At 34.7% G+C, this 18,218-nt stretch overlaps 1 protein-coding gene across 3 annotated transcripts in view; it reads left to right on the forward strand.

The window, feature by feature from the left end:
* The window catches only part of CWC22 (CWC22 spliceosome associated protein homolog), a 63,807-nt gene extending 45,887 nt beyond the window's left edge, over nucleotides 1–17,920 (forward strand). For all 3 annotated transcript variants that reach the window (XM_068544838.1, XM_068544840.1, XM_068544839.1), the window contains exons 13-20: nucleotides 445–526; nucleotides 4,121–4,181; nucleotides 7,720–7,797; nucleotides 8,433–8,585; nucleotides 10,543–10,670; nucleotides 12,405–12,506; nucleotides 12,600–12,820; nucleotides 17,083–17,920. In XM_068544838.1, coding sequence (XP_068400939.1) covers nucleotides 445–526; nucleotides 4,121–4,181; nucleotides 7,720–7,797; nucleotides 8,433–8,585; nucleotides 10,543–10,670; nucleotides 12,405–12,506; nucleotides 12,600–12,820; nucleotides 17,083–17,654 — 1,397 coding nt within the window. In that variant the 3' untranslated portion in view covers nucleotides 17,655–17,920. The remainder of the gene's footprint in view (nucleotides 1–444; nucleotides 527–4,120; nucleotides 4,182–7,719; nucleotides 7,798–8,432; nucleotides 8,586–10,542; nucleotides 10,671–12,404; nucleotides 12,507–12,599; nucleotides 12,821–17,082) is intronic.
* Nucleotides 17,921–18,218: the final 298 nt, after the last annotated feature.

Below are 18,218 nucleotides of genomic sequence, written 5' to 3' on the forward strand. Positions count from 1 at the left end.
TCATATTTCTATTGGACCCATTAAACCTGTCATGATGATCCAGTGTTCTCTGAAACTGAATTTCTACCCATAAGTTACAGTTCTTTCAAATTATCAAGATAACGGTTTATAAATATGGAAATAATGTTTTACCAAACAACAGCATGAGTGCAGCCTTTTATAATGTCTAAATGAGCAGGTGACACAGAAACAAAAATAGTTTTCCTGGCTTGGTTCTGGACTTCTTTGAGCTGAATAAACTTATTAAAATACTCTAAGATATGGCAAAAGACTAGAAATAGTTACTTTGAATTCTGTAAATACTAACTTATACTGTAGAAGAGAGTGTTATTATTATTAAACTCATAGATTCTAAATAGATTATGAAAATATTATTATACAGGGATACATTTTCAGTTCACATTTATTTGTGTAGTTTTATAATTTGGTTATGTTTAATTTCAGGACAAACGGTGACTATTCATGACAAAACAGAAATTAATCTAGTCTCATTTCGTCGTACAATTTATCTTGCTATTCAGTCAAGGTAAGACACTGTAGATCAGTTGATCCTTATTTTTGACAGGGGATGGGCAAGCAGACGGGATTTTTAGAATCTGATAACAGAAAACTAGATACTATTGCAGGGATTCTCAAACTACTTGCCTCTACCCCCATCCCAAGCCCCAGTTAATAGATTCCTACTGTTGGTTCTTCACCTCAAGAGTAAATTGTCTTTACTTATCTGTTACGTAATTAAATGTTTTTCTTTTTAAAGCTATGTCATTTCTTATATTTAAATATCACTAATAACCTGAAAACAATTCTACATTACAGAGTTAGCAGAGTATTTAATTGTGTAGTGGAAGTTTAATGTTTTATTTTTTTTTTAATTTGGTTTCTAACTCTGGCTCTAAGCAGAGAAACACTGTTATGATGACGTTTGGACACTGATTTGTTGTGCAGATGGAAATGAATATGAACGGAAGTAGGCATTAGGAAGGTTTTAAGGACCCTTTGAAGTAATGTTAAGCAAGAACTACTATGATGTCATGAAAACAACCATTCCCTTTGAAGGCAGTGACTTTGGTTTTAAAGAGAAATAAATGGAAATATTAAATGCTTAGTACATCTGTTGTTTCGAATGGTAATCAGCCTATTGATTTAGTGGGCACCGTGTATATTTTACAGTGGAGAAGGAATATTTTCTCTGTTTTGTTTTGTTACTAGGTTTTGTATATTTCCATTTAGTATGATGTAATAGCAAAAATGATTCATAAGTAGGAGTCGTCTTGTTTTCAGTCTGTCTGAAAACTTTTTGGCTTAGATTCGTCTTCAAAAAGAGAAAGTCGTCTTTAAACAGCAAAACATTGCTAAGAAATTTTTTTGGTTTACCCTTACATGTTTCTTTGCCTTTCACATGAAAGGAAAAACTATTAAATGTTTTTTTTATACAAACTTAAAAGTGAGAAATTTTTGTTTTAAGTAGCTATTCTTAGAGTTTGACCTTTTATTTGTTTGTCCTTTTTTTTTAGGAATTCAATAGTAATCAGTTGTAAAGAGCAGATACCCTGCTTTAATATTGCTATTAACACTAACTTTGGAGAGTCACAGTGGAGCTCTTTGAATTATTATTTAAAAGAAACTTTGTTTTTTAAGCGATCTAACCTTGATAACCTCTGAATCACACAAAAAGATTTGAAAAACTAAAACATTAGACAAGTGACAGCCACTATTATATAGCGGCACCAATTCTAGTAACAGTACAATAAGTACTGTCTTATGTGTTATTTGTTAAGAGTCTCAGCCCCTAAATGCCTGGTAAAAATAATTTTAGGAAATAAACACAACTTTGATAAAAAGGTGTTTAGAGGACTTGGTTGGGAGACTCATGTAATGGGATTATAAAATGTAAAAACGTTACCAAACAAATATTATTCTAGATGAATAAGTAATGTTGGTCATTAAAACAGCTAAAGTGGTTTACTTTATCTTTTTAAAGCAACAGTACTCAGTAGTAATGATGAGTTCAGTTAGATACACGGAAAGATTACTAGTGGAAATTTAAATTGGTGCATTCTTTATGGAAAGCCTTTTGGTAGCATGAATCAATGGCTTAGTTTGATTGCCATTTGACCCTTCTTTTTCATTATATTTCTTAAAGAAATACATATTGACAGAGAATTATACACAGACTTGTTCAAAGCAAAAAGAGAGGGGGAGAGAGAGAGAGAGAGAATCTTATTGCCCAGTATGAATAATCAAAATGTTCAATTTATGCCACCATTGAAAATTAAGTTAATGGATCATTGGTACTGATGTGTGCAAGTGGTCTGATGTATTGTTAGGTGGGGATAAAAACTAATAATATAGACTATATAATACCATGCTGGTAGCATTATCTTAAGTATACAAATAGGTAGGCAGATTCTAGAAATAATACATTAACATAACACCAGTGTTTATCTTGAGAGGTTGGATTATTTATATAAACTGTTCACTTTTGGGAATCTTCTGAACAAAACCAAGTTCTGGCAACTGAACTATTTGGGGATTTTATTTTTTTACTTTCTTTCCTTTTAGACTAGTTGACTGACCTCAATAGTACTCTGATCTTCTTCTTAATGTTCTGGCTCCTTAAACAGTCTTCTTTTATTTATGGAAACATAAAACAACACAACTAGCTTTGCTATTAAAAATTAGACTTTCCTGGTGGTTCTTGCTTTTAAGTGATGTTGAAGCTGTAGCATCAGAGGGAGGTGGGACTATAATGTCCTCAACAATTTGAAGTTCCTTACATTAGAGACATCAACAAACCATTTGTAAGCATGGCTTGAAAACTGGCATTGTGTAAAGTCTTTTTTCTTTCCCCTTCCCTCAGTCACTATTAATTGTGTTAAACCTGGAATTCATTTGGTTTAAAATATCAAGCAAATTTAATTCATTTAATATTTACATTTAGTGCAACTTCAAAACAGTCATGCTAAGGAGTCACCAAATACTTTTAAAGTAAAACAGGAACAAGGGAAATAGACTGTCATACCTTCTCCCTTATTCTTCACTTACTATATAAAAGGAAAGTTGCAAAATTTTTCCATGACCTACTTGACTTGTTTTTCAGAAATTACAGGATTTTCTTCCTGAGTACTAATTCTGTTTTTAAAAAAATAAAAACTAGAAAATGTCACATCTTTTAAAATACTTTTTGGTATTGCTATATTATTGAAGTTTATCAACTACAGTGAACTATTTTAATCTTAGGGCTAGATATTGTTTAATATTATCTGTTATGAAAGCTCTTTCTTGATAGATTTCTTTTTTTCTTTTCAGTTTTTTTGAAATTCCATTCTACCATCTTGAATTATTACCCCTTTTGTGTTTATGAAACCCAATAAGTAACAGAAGCTGAGGAATAGAGATGAACTATAAAACTAAATTCATAATCATTATATTTCAGTGGGTGATTATTTTATACTGCTGTTATCAAAAGATATTAGCATTTTTCCTGAATCAAGTTCACACTGAGTTTGATAATTCTCTTAAGTGAAGCATATTGAAATATTTTTCATGTAATTTATATAAGTGTTGTATAAAAACAAATTTTTTTCTTTGTAAGTGATTTTGGTTATTTACTATTTTTATACTTAGTTTTTATATAATGTACAATAGAAGCCCTGTGTTTGGGTATGAATCAAGATAACTTGTAAAGGTGGTGATTAAGCACTGGATGTCATGCTGGGCTCCTGGAACATCTTTTACCTCTTCCTGACTTGGATCAGGAGAAGTGGAAATATTTAGCAGTGTAATAAAAATTTGCTTGCTTTCTGTGTCTATGGATTTGCACATTCTGGACATTGTATATAAATGGAATTATACTGTATGTGGTCTTTATGTCTGACTTCTTTCACTTAGCATAGGTCAAAGTCCATCCATTTTATACTATAGTATGTATCAGTACTTCATTCTTTGCAGAGTTAAGAACTATGTCTTTTTTATATATACAATACAGTAATATGAAATTATAGTAAAAAAAATATTTAAAACAATTATTAAGGTAAGATTCTTACATATGAAAGAGTGCTACAGTTTAAATATGCTGCAGGTTTTTAACCTAACTATTGTGACCATTTTATCTCTACAGTTTAGATTTTGAAGAGTGTGCTCACAAGTTGCTGAAAATGGAGTTTCCTGAAGGTCAAACAGTAAGTTAATACTTTTTTTTCTATTAGGAAATACATACTGGTTATAAAAATGGTTAAGACAGTTAATAGGTTTCATGAATTGGAACAGTAACTCAGTACTGAATACTCATTTTTTAAAATGTAGGTTTTCTAAAATTTTAAAGTAACTCAAAACTTAGGAGTTCCGAGGTGCTTCATATATGCTACTCATTCCAGTAACTTAAATTGGCTGTTTGATTTGGCTTTGGGAAAAGGAGGAAGTATCTCTGAACCACCACACTTTACACAAATTTCTGAGTGGTTGCCTATAAATCAAGTGGTGACTTAAATACAATAGGAAGTTTGTTCTCTAATGAATTACCTGGTCCGTCTACTTTATGCACTAAAACATTCTTTTGTCGTAGAAGTTGTGAAGATCACCATACATGTTGTTACATTTCTTTAATTGCATACAGAAGAATCTGTACCATTTTTTTCATTCATTAATTCATTTAACAAAATGTATTCAGCATATACTGTATGTCAGGGATTCAGCTGGCCGTAAAGTACATTTTAGCCCCCTCTTAGCCCATTAGTCTTATAACTAGTTAGTCTTATAACTCAGTATACTTCACTATTCAAAGTATCATGGAACCCTAATACCAAGGATAATAAAGACTAGATGGGTGTTTTTTTCTAGTTGTATTCTTATGTATATTATTCCCGGTCCATCTGGATTTTAGATCCTTGGAACCTGAGCCAAGGCTTTCAGGGTTTTGTTTTTCACACCTTCCTTTACATGTAGTAGACAGGTGCAGAGTGAATGTGTCAGCTCTACTAGGCTGTTTGGTTTCTAGTTCTTCTAAAAGATCTTCTTGACTATCTGAGCTAAGTTAACGTTAAGTGGAAGTCCTTCGTCTTAAGGCTTTAAATATGTTCTATTACAGGGATGGGCACACTGTGGCCCAGGCTCACTGCCCATTTTTTGTAAATAAAGTTTTATTGGAGTACAGCCGTGCCCATTGGTTGATGTATTGTGTGTGGCTGCTTTTGCCCTATAGCAGCAGAATTGACTAGTTGCAACAGAGACTATATGGCTACTAAAGCCTAAAATATTTACTGTCTGGCTTTTTACAGAAAAAGTTTCCCAGCCTTTGTTCAAGACTATAGATTAGTTCTTGAAATGCCATGGTATGGAATTTTGAGAAGAGATTATTCTTTTCAAATTAAAAAATTATTTTTTCCCTCTTAAAGTTTATTTATTGGTATATTAATAATAGTGTACCTATTTGTATTATGGGGCGCTTGATGTGTTGTCATTGGAAGAGAATAAATTAGTGAATTAACCTTTAAAATTATAATTGAAACTGAAGTTATAGTATGATCTTGTCACATTATTTGACGAATACAATTAAGTCATTATAAATTTTATTAATATTAATCTAGAGGATAGTTGTTCTAGAACTTAACTTCAACATATTTTGATAACATTTGGAAGAGTGTCTTAGTGCATCTATTTTCATGCACTCAAAAGACTCTCCTAAAATCACTATGATATTTAATTAAAATGTTAAAATATTTAATTATTTTATGCCACAGGGAATAACTCTTGTAATTGCACTTAGTCTAGGGAAGAAAGTAATTTGTTTTTCAGGTAGTGCTGACTTTATTAGCAATGCTATCAGCATATTACCATGTTATATTGTTTAAAACCTGATTACCTGTTATGTTATTGTAAAATACAGTGTTGGTAGAAGAAGTTGAAAATGCATTTTAATATACCAAATTAACATTATATGGCAGAACTCAGAAAAGCCTCATTTAAGTTTTTAGTACTATATTAAATTTTGACAAAGTACATCTCTTCAGAACTTAGACATTTATAAACATTTTAATTGAGGCAACTCGTGACTAATCTTTAAAAAAATAATAATAATCTAGCTATATAATTACATCTAAAAATAATCTTATATTGTGAAGGGAGGCCTTTGAGTAGATAGTTTTATAAGTGAATTATCAGCTTCTAGAACAGCACTGTCCAATACAACTTTCTGCAGTGATGAAAATATTCATATTCTGCACTGTTTAGTACAGTGGCCACTATACTCATCACATGTCACTTTTGAGGACTTAAAATGTGACTAGTGTGACTGAGAAACTAAAATTTGAATTTTATGTAATGTTAAGCAATTTAAATTTAAATAGCTATGTGTTGCTAGGACCTACCATACTGGACAGCACAGTTCTAGAGTGTCTGTTCTGTGCTTCAGGGTCCCCTTGCTTCCTCTTGCACATAGATATTTGCAGTAAATGCATATTGACCTCATTTTAAAAATTATTTACAATAATTGCTTAGGTTGTATCTTAGTAATTATTATATCAAGTGACAAAATGCTACAAAATGTTATCAAGTGACAAAAGTGTCAAAATTCCTAATTGAAGATATAAAGGTAAAATTAAATAAAAGTAAAAATGAACTGAAATGTATACATTATATTTTATAGTCTTGCTTTCTGTTTATAGAAAGCAAATACATTGCAGTTACTGTATTTAAAAAAACTAATTTTAAACTTTCTGATAAGAAATGTTTTGTTGAGAAATATATTTAGTTAATTCCACAGCAGTGCTCAGGGTTAGGGGTAGGGTTATGTCTGTTTTCATTTTGTCTCCATTGATTTGTCCATATTTCCTGAGTTTCTTCATTTATGAAATTTCTGTAATCAACACATATTTCATTAAGGTTATTTCAGGAATTAGTAAATAATATTTATTTGTTATAAGTCATTTGTGATGATGGTATTTCCTGATCCTAGATTTATTCTTGCATTTCTTAGTTCAACAGAATTTTCGCAAAGGAGTTTTCAAGGCACATAAATAACTGATCGGACAGTGTGTTGTTTGTTATAGCAGTTATGAAATGATTCCATCTATTTATAGAGATTCATCTATTGACAGATCTATATGTATAACATTTATTTTGAGGCTAAAAAACTTAGCCACAAATGTCTTTTTTTGTTGTTGCTCTTTTAAATATATTTTCTTCTTTATCAGCCAGAGGGTCATTTACATTAACATTGAAGCTGTGCCCATGTATGCTTCTGTCAAGACTCACCATGTTCTGCCTTTTCCATACTAACAAAATATATTCCTTGATAATTGGGTTTAAATCTTTGGAAGATGGATAACTGAATTGTTATATGTCATATTGGTGATCTATATTTAAAAGACTTCTGTGTAGAATCTTTTTAGAATACAGTATATTCAGTCTCTTTTTGATGTATCTGTTTCCTATACTAGGTTTTCATGAAGTGGTTCACACTTACATGAATTTAGAATTTTATAATCAATCTAATTAGCATAAATGACTATGGAATTTCTGTCAGGCAAACAGAAGACTTTAAAAAACTATAGGCTTGAATAGATTGAATTTTTTGTTTCGTCTTCACAACTAAAGTTCACAGAGTTTTGTGTTTTTAAAACCTTATTTAAAAATTCAGGCTGTCTCTATCATATTGATAAATTATCGTATAGCATGGATTCACTGTGTTTTGAATCATTAATGTAATTGTTTTCCAAATAGAAAGAACTCTGCAACATGATACTTGACTGCTGTGCCCAACAAAGGACATATGAGAAATTTTTTGGCTTATTAGCTGGGGTGAGTTCCAACCTCATTTTTCTTGTTGGATTTTGATGAAATCACAAGGGTAATTCTTAACATGAGTATTGTGAATTAATGTGTCTGCTTTGTTGCCTGGTCTAATATAATAACATATCTTTGCTGGAAGCAAATTGTTCTTCCCTTCCACAGGTTTCCCACTCTCTGCAGCTTCCTCCTTTCCCACTTCATTTTTGTAGTGCCTTAACGTTACGTATTACTCTTCCAGAACTTTGAGAAGTTCCACATGCTTTGTAAAATTTCCCAAAGAGGACAGTTAAATGCTGTCTTTTCAAAATTTCACAGCAGTTTCTGAAGTCAAATACATGCTCAGGCAGCACAAATAAAGCATGAGCTAAAATAATTTTTTGAGTCCAAACTCAACCCACAGAGAAGTATATTTATCTTATACAAATGTGTGTGTCTGTGGTCAGCTACATGTATAACTTTGTTTTAGCATATAAATCCCAGGTAGATAGGGGTGATATATATTAACTTCTTTTTTGAGCATCCCATTATACAGCACAAGAAGATTCAGTGATATGATATACAAATATTTATTAACTTTTGATTGAATAAAATTAGTATTTAATATGCTCATAATGGTATTGACATTTTTATTTTTAATTTATTAGCGATTTTGCATGCTAAAAAAAGAATACATGGAATCCTTTGAAAGTATATTCAAAGAACAATATGATACCATCCATCGCTTGGAAACAAACAAATTGAGAAATGTTGCTAAGATGTTTGCTCACCTCTTATACACCGATTCACTTCCATGGAGCGTAAGTAGATGGGTCAATATTTGTACTTCTTTCCTAATCCCCTGTTATTATGAAATAGATACTAAGTATAACATAGCCATACTTTTCCTATGTAGGAAATGTACTTTAAAATGAAATGTGGAGCAAACTTTTACTATAATGGCAATCTTTGAGGGTGTGTTCATATAACATGGGATCAAAAAACTAAGTAGGGACTCCCCTGGTGCTGCAGTGGTTAAGAATCCGCCTGCCAATGCAGGGGACACAGGTTTGATCCCTGGTCCAGGAAGGTCCCACATGCCGCTGAGCAATCAAGCCTGTGCTCCACAGCTGCTGAGCCCGCACGCCACAACTGCTGAAGCCCGCACGCCTAGAGCCCGTGCTCCGCAACAAGAGAAGCCACCGCAATGAGAAGCCCGCGCACCGCAACAAAGAGTAGCCCCCGCTCGCCGCAACTAGAGAAAGCCCGCACACAAGAACGAAGACCCAATGCAGCCGAAGATAAATAAATTGATTAATTAATTTTTTTAAAAAAAGAAAACCTAAGTAAATAATGTGTCAGTGTAAGAAATGCCATCCTGGATGATATTAACAGTCCAAACATTACAGTTGCTTTTTGATAGTGATGGCTAGGAGTGTTTTCAGAGAAGATACAGATTTTCATCTTCTCTGTGTACACACGTGTGTGCACGCTCATATTCACGTACACCAATAGTTTGGTGGCACCTAAGCCTCTGAGTTACTGCCTGTTTCCTGACGGAGTAACTCAATAGTTCCTCTGGTAAGGACATGAGAGAAATGACTGTTCGGGCAAGATGTATTTTTCTTAGCAGGCATTGAAGTTGGGTAAGTGATAGGGAGGAGCTTCTGTAGTCATAGTTAGAGCAAGGAAAGATATTCTCGATGGGGAAATGTACACTGGGTTGGAATTTGAACTGCATTCATTAAGCTGGCACTTAATTGTACAGTTACTGTTCACTCAACAGCCATTTGTTTAGTCACCGACTCTGTGCCCAGAAAGAGACACTGGGCATCCGAAATGAATTGTATATGGTCCCTGCTTTCAAGAAGCTTAGTACCATATAACAGAAGAGGTAGGATGCCCAAGGTAATAATGCAAAATACAAAGTGGCAGGTTAGGCTGAAGGAACTGGAAAGTCGGAAAGAAATCATATCCAAGAAGGAAGAAAAAAGAGGGTCATGTTGTAGAATACCACAACCCAGTGGTAGAATGAAGCAGCATCATTGAGCTTATAAATGTTGGATAGATGTTTGTAATACTTTAAATACTAAGTGTGTCCAGCTACTTCAACAGGCATTTATAAGCTAATAACCCAGCAGGCTAATCATAACTTGTACTTTGTTTTTACTCCCTTCTCCGGGAAAATGAAATCAAAGTTTTAAACAATTGAAATAAGTGAGCTCCTGGAACACACCCCAAAAAAACTGGAGGTTGCTTTTATTTTTATTTACCCCAAGATTTCTCTCTGTGAGCTTCAGTAAGCTCACTATCACAATCTTAACTATGCAGAACAAGCCACCACTCTTCGTCTTTACTCTTCTTGTGTACTCTAGTGCTGGACAGAACTGTAGCTTGATGCTTTAAGTGGCATTTTGCCCCCAACCCTCATAACACCCATGTTTTGATGAGTGAGTTTTAGGAGCTAGTACTCTTAGCATTATATGCTCAAGACAGTATTCCTCCCTGCTATAAAAAGCACATTACTCAGGAAAGAGAATGAACTCTATTTCTGTAGCATCTTAACATTTTGGAAATTTGTATAGAGAAGCAGTCTTAAACTTTCCCAAGTAATAATGCGTATCAGCCAGCATAAGGGAAGATATTTAGAGATAGTTCTAACTGCAGATGAGAACAATCGTTAATTTCAAGGGGCACTAAAAGGTACAGATATTGGTCACTTTGTCTCATCTTTTGAACACCAAAATAAAATTATCGTTTTCTAATTTTAATTTTCAGGTTCTTGAATGCATAAAGCTGAGTGAAGAAACCACTACGTCCTCCAGTAGAATTTTTGTGAAAATATTTTTCCAAGAACTGTGTGAATACATGGGTCTTCCTAAACTGAATGGAAGATTAAAGGATGAGTAAGTTTATTATTAAGCACTTTTTATTCTTACTGCCCTCGGAGGTTTTCCCCTACTTCAGCAGCCGTAAGTTCACCCTTAGTTGTAAAAATACAAGTTAAGTCCTTAGGACATTCTTTGTCCGTTACACCGCTCTGACTCTGATGTTCTGCGTGGCACAGGACAATGTGAAGCTTTTAACGATCGTTTAGTTCAAGTAGAGAAAATGCAGAATTAACGCCTCTTTTAGTTTAGTTAGGACATACAAAATTTTTTTGCATGCTCACTGGAGTTTCCCAGTAATGAGTATTTGTAGTTTTATTTTCATTTTTACCCTAATATTGAGCCAAAGAATGATAATTTTTTGTATTATCAGTGGATGATTGAGAACATATACCAGTGAATATCAGTCCTGTAACTGTTGAAATTATTACACTGAACTAGGGCTTTGTTCCAGGACTATTCTGGAATCCCTGTCCCAGCTTCCTTACTTCCTGTGTATTCAGATTGCCCATTGCCACGCACATTGGCTTCTACTCCATTCACACTCCTGAAATCCTTCCAGATTTTTTTCAGTGACCACCTGCAGAGTCCCGCAGTCGTTCTCAGTCCTCATGCCTCTTGACCTCTTGGTCTCACTTAAACCGTTGCCCACTTGCTCATGGGCTCCTCACTTTCTTCTCATTCTGCCTTGCTCCTCCCAACCTCTCTCTCCCCTTCAACCTGCCTCTCCGGTGTTCGCTAAAGGTCTGTCCTGGATTCTGCATGCTCTGGGCTGATTCATCCGCTTCTCTTAGCTTCGTATACTTACTTATTGGTCCTTATCCACTTGGCCAGGCTCACGCACTCCCTCTCCAGCAAGCCGCACTGCGGCTGCACTGCACCAACGCTGCCCAGCTTGTTAAGCAAGTCTGGCTCGTTCATACCTCCTTACCTCTGTTTCCAGAGCTGGGAATTCCTTCTCTTGTTGTATCCAGCAAACTCGTATTAATCGTTCCTCTTACATTAAGTTACCTTTTTCTATGAAGAATGGTTTTTCCTAACTCTGCAGCTTAGTGCATTGAATGTAGCACTCAAAACCACATGTCCGAAACCACATTATATTGTTAATGTTTCTCTGTTTTTCCCCCTCCTTAGAAACAGTGATTCCTACAGTCTTCATCCTTGATTTCTCTTTTGTTGACTGCTCTTCCCCTCCTCCAGTACCTTCCACAGTGCTGTGTATACATGCGTGTTTGCGTGTACAACAGAGGAGGCTTGTTTTGTTTTTTACTCTTCTGTACATACACTCACATATAATAAATATACATATGTATGTGTAGGTTTATGTGTGTTATATACGTATATCTATTCTGAGTGCTGTGTGTGTATAAGAAAGTTTTTAAAAAACCTCCTCTTGTATAATTCTAGAAATCAATTTAATTTTTTTTTTTTTTTTTTTTTTTTTGACCTCTCCTCGCGGCTTGTGGGATCTTAGTTCCCCCACCAGGGCCCATCCATGGCAGTGAAAGCGCTGAGTCCTAACCACTGAACTGCCAGAGAAATCCCTAGAAATTAATTTTAGTAAATTACGACTTGACCCTACTCATTTAGATAGCATGCAGCCTGACCAGATAAATGATTTTTAAATCACTTGCTTGTATTTCATTTACTAATTTAATATATAGAAAATCTGAAAAGTGACTGTATAAGGATTTTGCCTTTTTATATTTAAGCAATCTGTCCTCTTTTGTTCATTTTCTTTTTCTTTTTTAGAACTCTACAGCCATTCTTTGAAGGATTATTACCCCGAGATAACCCAAGAAACACTCGGTTTGCCATCAACTTCTTTACTTCTATAGGTCTTGGAGGTTTAACGTAAGAATTATTATCAGAATTTTATTCAACCTACAGAATTCTCTCACAGTTGCCTTCAAGGCAGAATCTAACAGAGATTATGTTTCTAATTAGGGATGAATTGCGTGAGCATCTCAAAAATACACCAAAGGTCATCGTGGCACAAAAACCAGATGTTGAACCAAATAAGTCCTCCCCCTCCTCTTCCTCCTCTGCGTCCTCCTCCTCAGAGTCTGACTCCTCTGCCTCTGGTTCGGACAGCAGTGACAGCAGTTCAGAGTCTTCTAGTGAAGAAAGCGATTCTTCATCCACAGGCAGTCAGAGCTCAGCCTCAGGTATTGAAACTCATTTATAATTCATCGTGCTCTTTTCTAACAAGTATATTGCTGGTGTTGTTTACAAGGGAAGAGAATAATTTGATTGCTTATTTATTTTAGAGTTCAGTTGTTTAAAAGCCACAGTTAATAATATAAATGATCACCTATCACTGTTGCAGTCTCTACTGAATTCAGCATTTATAATGCTAAGGTGATCTTTTGGAATCCTCTTCAACGAAATGAAGATATTCCATTGGCAAATATTTATTTGAGTGCTGACTGAAATGCCATTCATAATGTCTGTAATCTAGTTTACAGGAGCTTTCCTGATGGTTATATTTTAAAGAAATTTTAATTTTTTACTTATAATAGTGAAGCTTTATATTAGTAACTGACGCATACCACACATTCAGTGCACACATTTTAAGTGAGCAGCTGTATAAATTTTCATAAACAGACCACATCCGTGTAGCCAGGACCCAGAACGAGAACGACCAGTACCCCAGAAATCTTCCTTTTTCCCTCTTGTACTTACTACCACTCCTCCCATCCACTGCCTCATGGCAGCTCCTGTTCTGATTTGTAATTCTATAAATTAGTTTTGCCTGCTTTTAACTTCAGAATTACGTATTATGAATTCCTTTATGTTTGGTTTATCTTTCAACTTTACGTTTGTGAGATACGTTCGCGCTATTGCATTTAGTTATAGTTCATTCATTCTCATTGCTGTATAGTTTTTTCACTATGCAGATATTCCACAGTATATTTAACATTTATCCCTTTTACTCAGTGGAAATTTAAGTTTATAAATAGTGTTGCCATGAAAGCTCTTGTACATATCTTTGGGCGACATACATATATATATATATGCACATTTCTGTTGGATATATACCTAGAGGTGGAATCACTGGGTTGTAGGGTGTGTGTAGATACTGCCAAACAGCTTTCCAAGTGGTTATTCTAGTTTACACTCCCACCAGCCATGTATGAGAGTTCCCGTAGCTCCCATCTTCACTAACACTTTAACTGACTATCTTTTTCATTTTAGCCATTTTGGTGGGTGTGTAATGGTACTGCATTGTGGCTTTAATTTGCATTTCCTTGATCAGTAGTGAAGGTGAGCATCGTTTTGTGTATTATTGGCCATTTGGATATTTTCTTTTTGTTAAGTGGCTGTTCAGATTTTTTGCCTCCTCCCCCCCTTTTCATTAAGTTGGCTTATCTGTTGATTTGTAAGTGCCTTTATGTATTTCAGATATGTATCTTTTGTCACATGTATGTATTGCAAATAACTAGTCCTGTTCTTATCTCTCGAGCCCTGCAAGGCTGCCAGAGCTCTGCTGGTCTATGTCCCTCAGCAGCAGCCCTGAATCAGCAGATACTCGCAGGGAGAAAGTGACATTACCTTACCTCTCTGTGGTTCTGCCTTCTCTTGAATCTTGGCCCTTCTAGTCCTCATTTTTTTTTTTTTTCTGCCAGCTCTCTGGTGTCTTTATTTTTTACTTTTTATCTTGAACTAATTTTTGACTTATAAGAAAGTTGCAAAAATAGTACAGAGAATTTCCATGTAGCCTTCACCCAACTTCCCCTGGAAGGAATGTTAGCATCTTCCATAACTGTAGTTCACTTATCAAAACCAGGAGATTAACATCGGGAAAATGCTATTCACCAAACAACAGGTCTTATTTGAATTTCACCAGTTTTCCCACTAATGTTCTTTTTCTTTTTCCAGGGTCCTCCTTGCCTTTAATTGTATTTCTCTTTAATCTTCTACAACCTGTGGTAGTTCTTCTCAGGCTTTCCTTGTTTTGAATGGCTTTGACCCTTTTTAAGTCCTCTGGTCACTTATTCTGCAGAATGTCCCGCAGTATGGAGATCTGTCTGATGTTTTCTCATGATTAGAATGAGGTTATTCATTTTTGGCCAGAATACCGTAGAAACGATGTGTTGTTCTTACTGTGCCTTATTGAGGAGTTGATGATATTGATATTGGTGACGTTAAGTTTGATCACTTGGTTAAGGTGGTATCTATTGGGTTTTCTCATGGAAACTGTTTTTCTTTATAAATTAATATCTTGTAGGGGGATAATTCAATACTATGCAAATCTCCTCTTTCAGTCTTCTATTTTCACATCCATCTTTGGATCTTATCTGCAACACTTATTACTGTAGTGTTTGCCAAGTGGTGGTTTTCCTGTTTGTCTCTTTTTTTCCACATTTGGTAATTGAATTTCTCCTGTAAGAAAGAGTTGTGCCCTCCTCCATTTATTTATTAATTCAACTATATATTTATATCAGTGTGGACTCATGGATATTTATCTTATTCTATGGGTTAAAGTCCAATGCTATCATTTATTTTCTTGTTCAGATCATTTCAACTTTGGCAATTAGGAGTTCCTTCAAGTTGACTCCTGTGTTCTTTTGACATACTCCCATCCCTTTTTTTGAGCACTTCCTTCCTTATAGCATCTTAAGTTGCTCCAGATCTTTAGTGCCTTTCAACAGAAGATGTTAAAATTTTATCTGGCATTTCTAGTTGTTTTCAGCAGCATTACTAGTCTTTCACAATTTTCTCTGTCCTCCTTGGGAAGGGGAAGTGCTATAGTAAAGGATTTTTTCAAATATGCCATTTTCTGAAAAGGTCTATGTTGTTTTCCCCAGGGCCAATTCTGCTTTCTTTCATCATAGTATCTTAGTTTGAATAAGAGATAGTGTGATTGTCTAAAATGCATGTCATTTCTTGTATCTTTTAATGCGTATTTCAGAGAGGCAGCGCTTTTCCCCACAGCCTTATTAGTAGGTTGGAAGGCTAGTCTTTACACGCTTGTTTCACTGTTTTACACACTAAGTGGCATGCAGAATTAGGGGACTTTCAGTGTTTTATATTATTAGAGCAAGATTCCACTTGCTCACAGGAAATTTTATTCTTGAATTGAAATACACTAACATTGTTCATTTACCATTCACCTCTAAAGAATTTGTTATTTCATGGTATCTGTTTTGAGAACAGATGATAACACAGCATGAACTGCTGCAATAAGGAAGCTTGCTGATTCAAAATTAATTTGCCTCATCATACTATTTCAGTAGAGAGCTTTCAGTTTTATCAGTGAAATATTAAATAGCATAAAAGCAATATGAACTTACCCCAAATCAGAAAATTTTAAAGCAAACACCAAAGAGAGAGAAGAGTGCATATTATTATAGGGCTCAGGTTTTAGTGTCAAGAAGCACCAAGAGTGGCATACACCAGAGTCAGAGAGACATCGATTCTGCACAGAGCCATATGGTTTCTGCTTGGGTAGCTGCAGCTCAGCTGAGCTGCTTGATAGGAACCAGAGAAATAGGTCCTTAGTGGCAAACCAACTGACTGTGCCAGGGGTAGGCATTTGGCAGGAGAAACAGAGGCTGGTACACTGAGGTTTGGGTGGAGGTAGGACAAGGGTAGGCAACTTTCCGCCATATTTTCTTCTTTTTGGATTCATATGAATTTGACAGAAATTGCGGTCATCTCAGTACCTTTGATTATGTACCCAAACTAAGTAACACAGATATAGTGATTAAATGTGTTTTATAGCTTAAAATGGTAAGATATTTCATTGTAATTAATACTTATATTTGCGATCATATCAATAAAATTAAAAGTTTCAAGGCCTTCTTAGAAGAGTTTTCTCAGAAATCAAGCCTTTGTGGCTCTCATAAAGCCTATGATTATATCTCAATATAGCTTCTCTTTGCTAGTACAGTTAGTCCTTCTCTAATAGCAGAACTATCGTTTCTGTAGGCAGAGGTTTTCACTTGAAAAATACATATTCATATCATTACACAAACCCAGTCATCCTGCTCAACCCACCTTTTAGGAAGTGATGTTGCTGGCATGTATGATCATTGCATTTTAATTATGTACGAGATCTGACATAATATTTCATGTGACATAATGCATGTGGGCTGGAATTTATGTTTTGGATAAAATTTGTGAGTGGAAATGTACCACTTTAGTCACTTCATTAAAACTTTTACATTTGCTATAGTTTATTTAAAGTTCTTGTTTACTCTTTTGAGTTAAGGGTCAAAGCAGTACTTCAGTTAATATATTGTATATTCTTAAAAATTACACTATTTGTATAATGTTCTGTCATCAGACTTTGCATTCGATCAATTTGGCTCTGCATCCAGTTTGTCTGAATTAGTAAACCTATAATGCGTCAATAAGTGTGATTTTTCAGTTGTGAAATTAAGACTAAGATGAAAGCTAACTATATTTCATTTTACACGTGCAGATAAAGATGTAAGAAAGAAGGGGCAAGGGAACCACAGAAGGAAAGAAGTAAATAAATTGATCAGGAAACAACACACGAATGATGGGAAACAAGAAGAAAGGAGACCAGAGCAACGGCACCAGGAAACGAGGACCGAGAGAGAAAGGAGGTCAGAGAAACCCAGAGACAGAGATTCAAGAGATCCCGTAACAAAGTACACTTCAGACAGAGGGCTTCCTTCTGAGCGAAACAGCTACAGCAGAGCCATGAAGGACAGAGAGCAAGAAATGTACATGGATTTGGAACATAATCTTGGGGATCCCAAAAAGAAAAGAGGAGAGAGAAGAAATTCTTTCTCTGAAAATGAGCGCAAATACCGAAATAAGGACAGTGAGAATTTTAGAAGAAAGGATAGGTCCAAGTCAAGAGAAAAGGATAAAAAACATTCAGCCTCTAGAAGTGATGAAGATAGGTATCAGAATGGTGCTGAGAGGCGATGGGAAAAATCTAGCCAATACTCTGAACAATCCAGAGAATCAAAGAAAAATCAGGACCGGCGAAGAGAAAAGTCTCCAACAAAGCAAAAAAAATAATTCTGCAAAATTACAGAAACTGAACATGCCTTATATATTCAGTTGAAACAAATTATTTTTTACATTGATTGACAAATTTTGTAGAGAATTCTTGTATAAAGTACTGGTTTGTATTTGTACATTTAAAAAATGTTTTCATTTAAAAAAATGTTTTGTAATTGATGCATCTCAAGGCCCTCCACATAAAATTATTTGAAAAGTTTCACCAGAGAGGGATGTAATTCTTGCCAATATTTTGTTAATAAAATGATCAAATGCTCATTGAATCAGTGATTTTTTTCATTGACAAAATTTTTTTTCTGATAATGTTTCCAATTGTTTATAGAATTATTATAATAAATTGTTAGTGACTTTTTATTTGTAACTGAAGACCAAAATAGATGAACCATTTCAGGTTAACATTTTTGCTTTGTTAATAAGATGCTATGAACCTTTCTTAGGAGTCATGCTTTTTTTAAAGTAGAGGAATTATTTTAAGTTTCATATTATGTCTTGAACAAAATAGGTATGTGTAGTTTTTTCCGGAAGTGTTTTGGTGAAGCTAGGTGTATGTTAGTCTTTAAA

The sequence above is a fragment of the Eschrichtius robustus genome, chromosome 5, assembly GCF_028021215.1.
Source record: "Eschrichtius robustus isolate mEscRob2 chromosome 5, mEscRob2.pri, whole genome shotgun sequence".
NCBI classification, from domain to species: Eukaryota; Metazoa; Chordata; class Mammalia; order Artiodactyla; family Eschrichtiidae; genus Eschrichtius; species Eschrichtius robustus.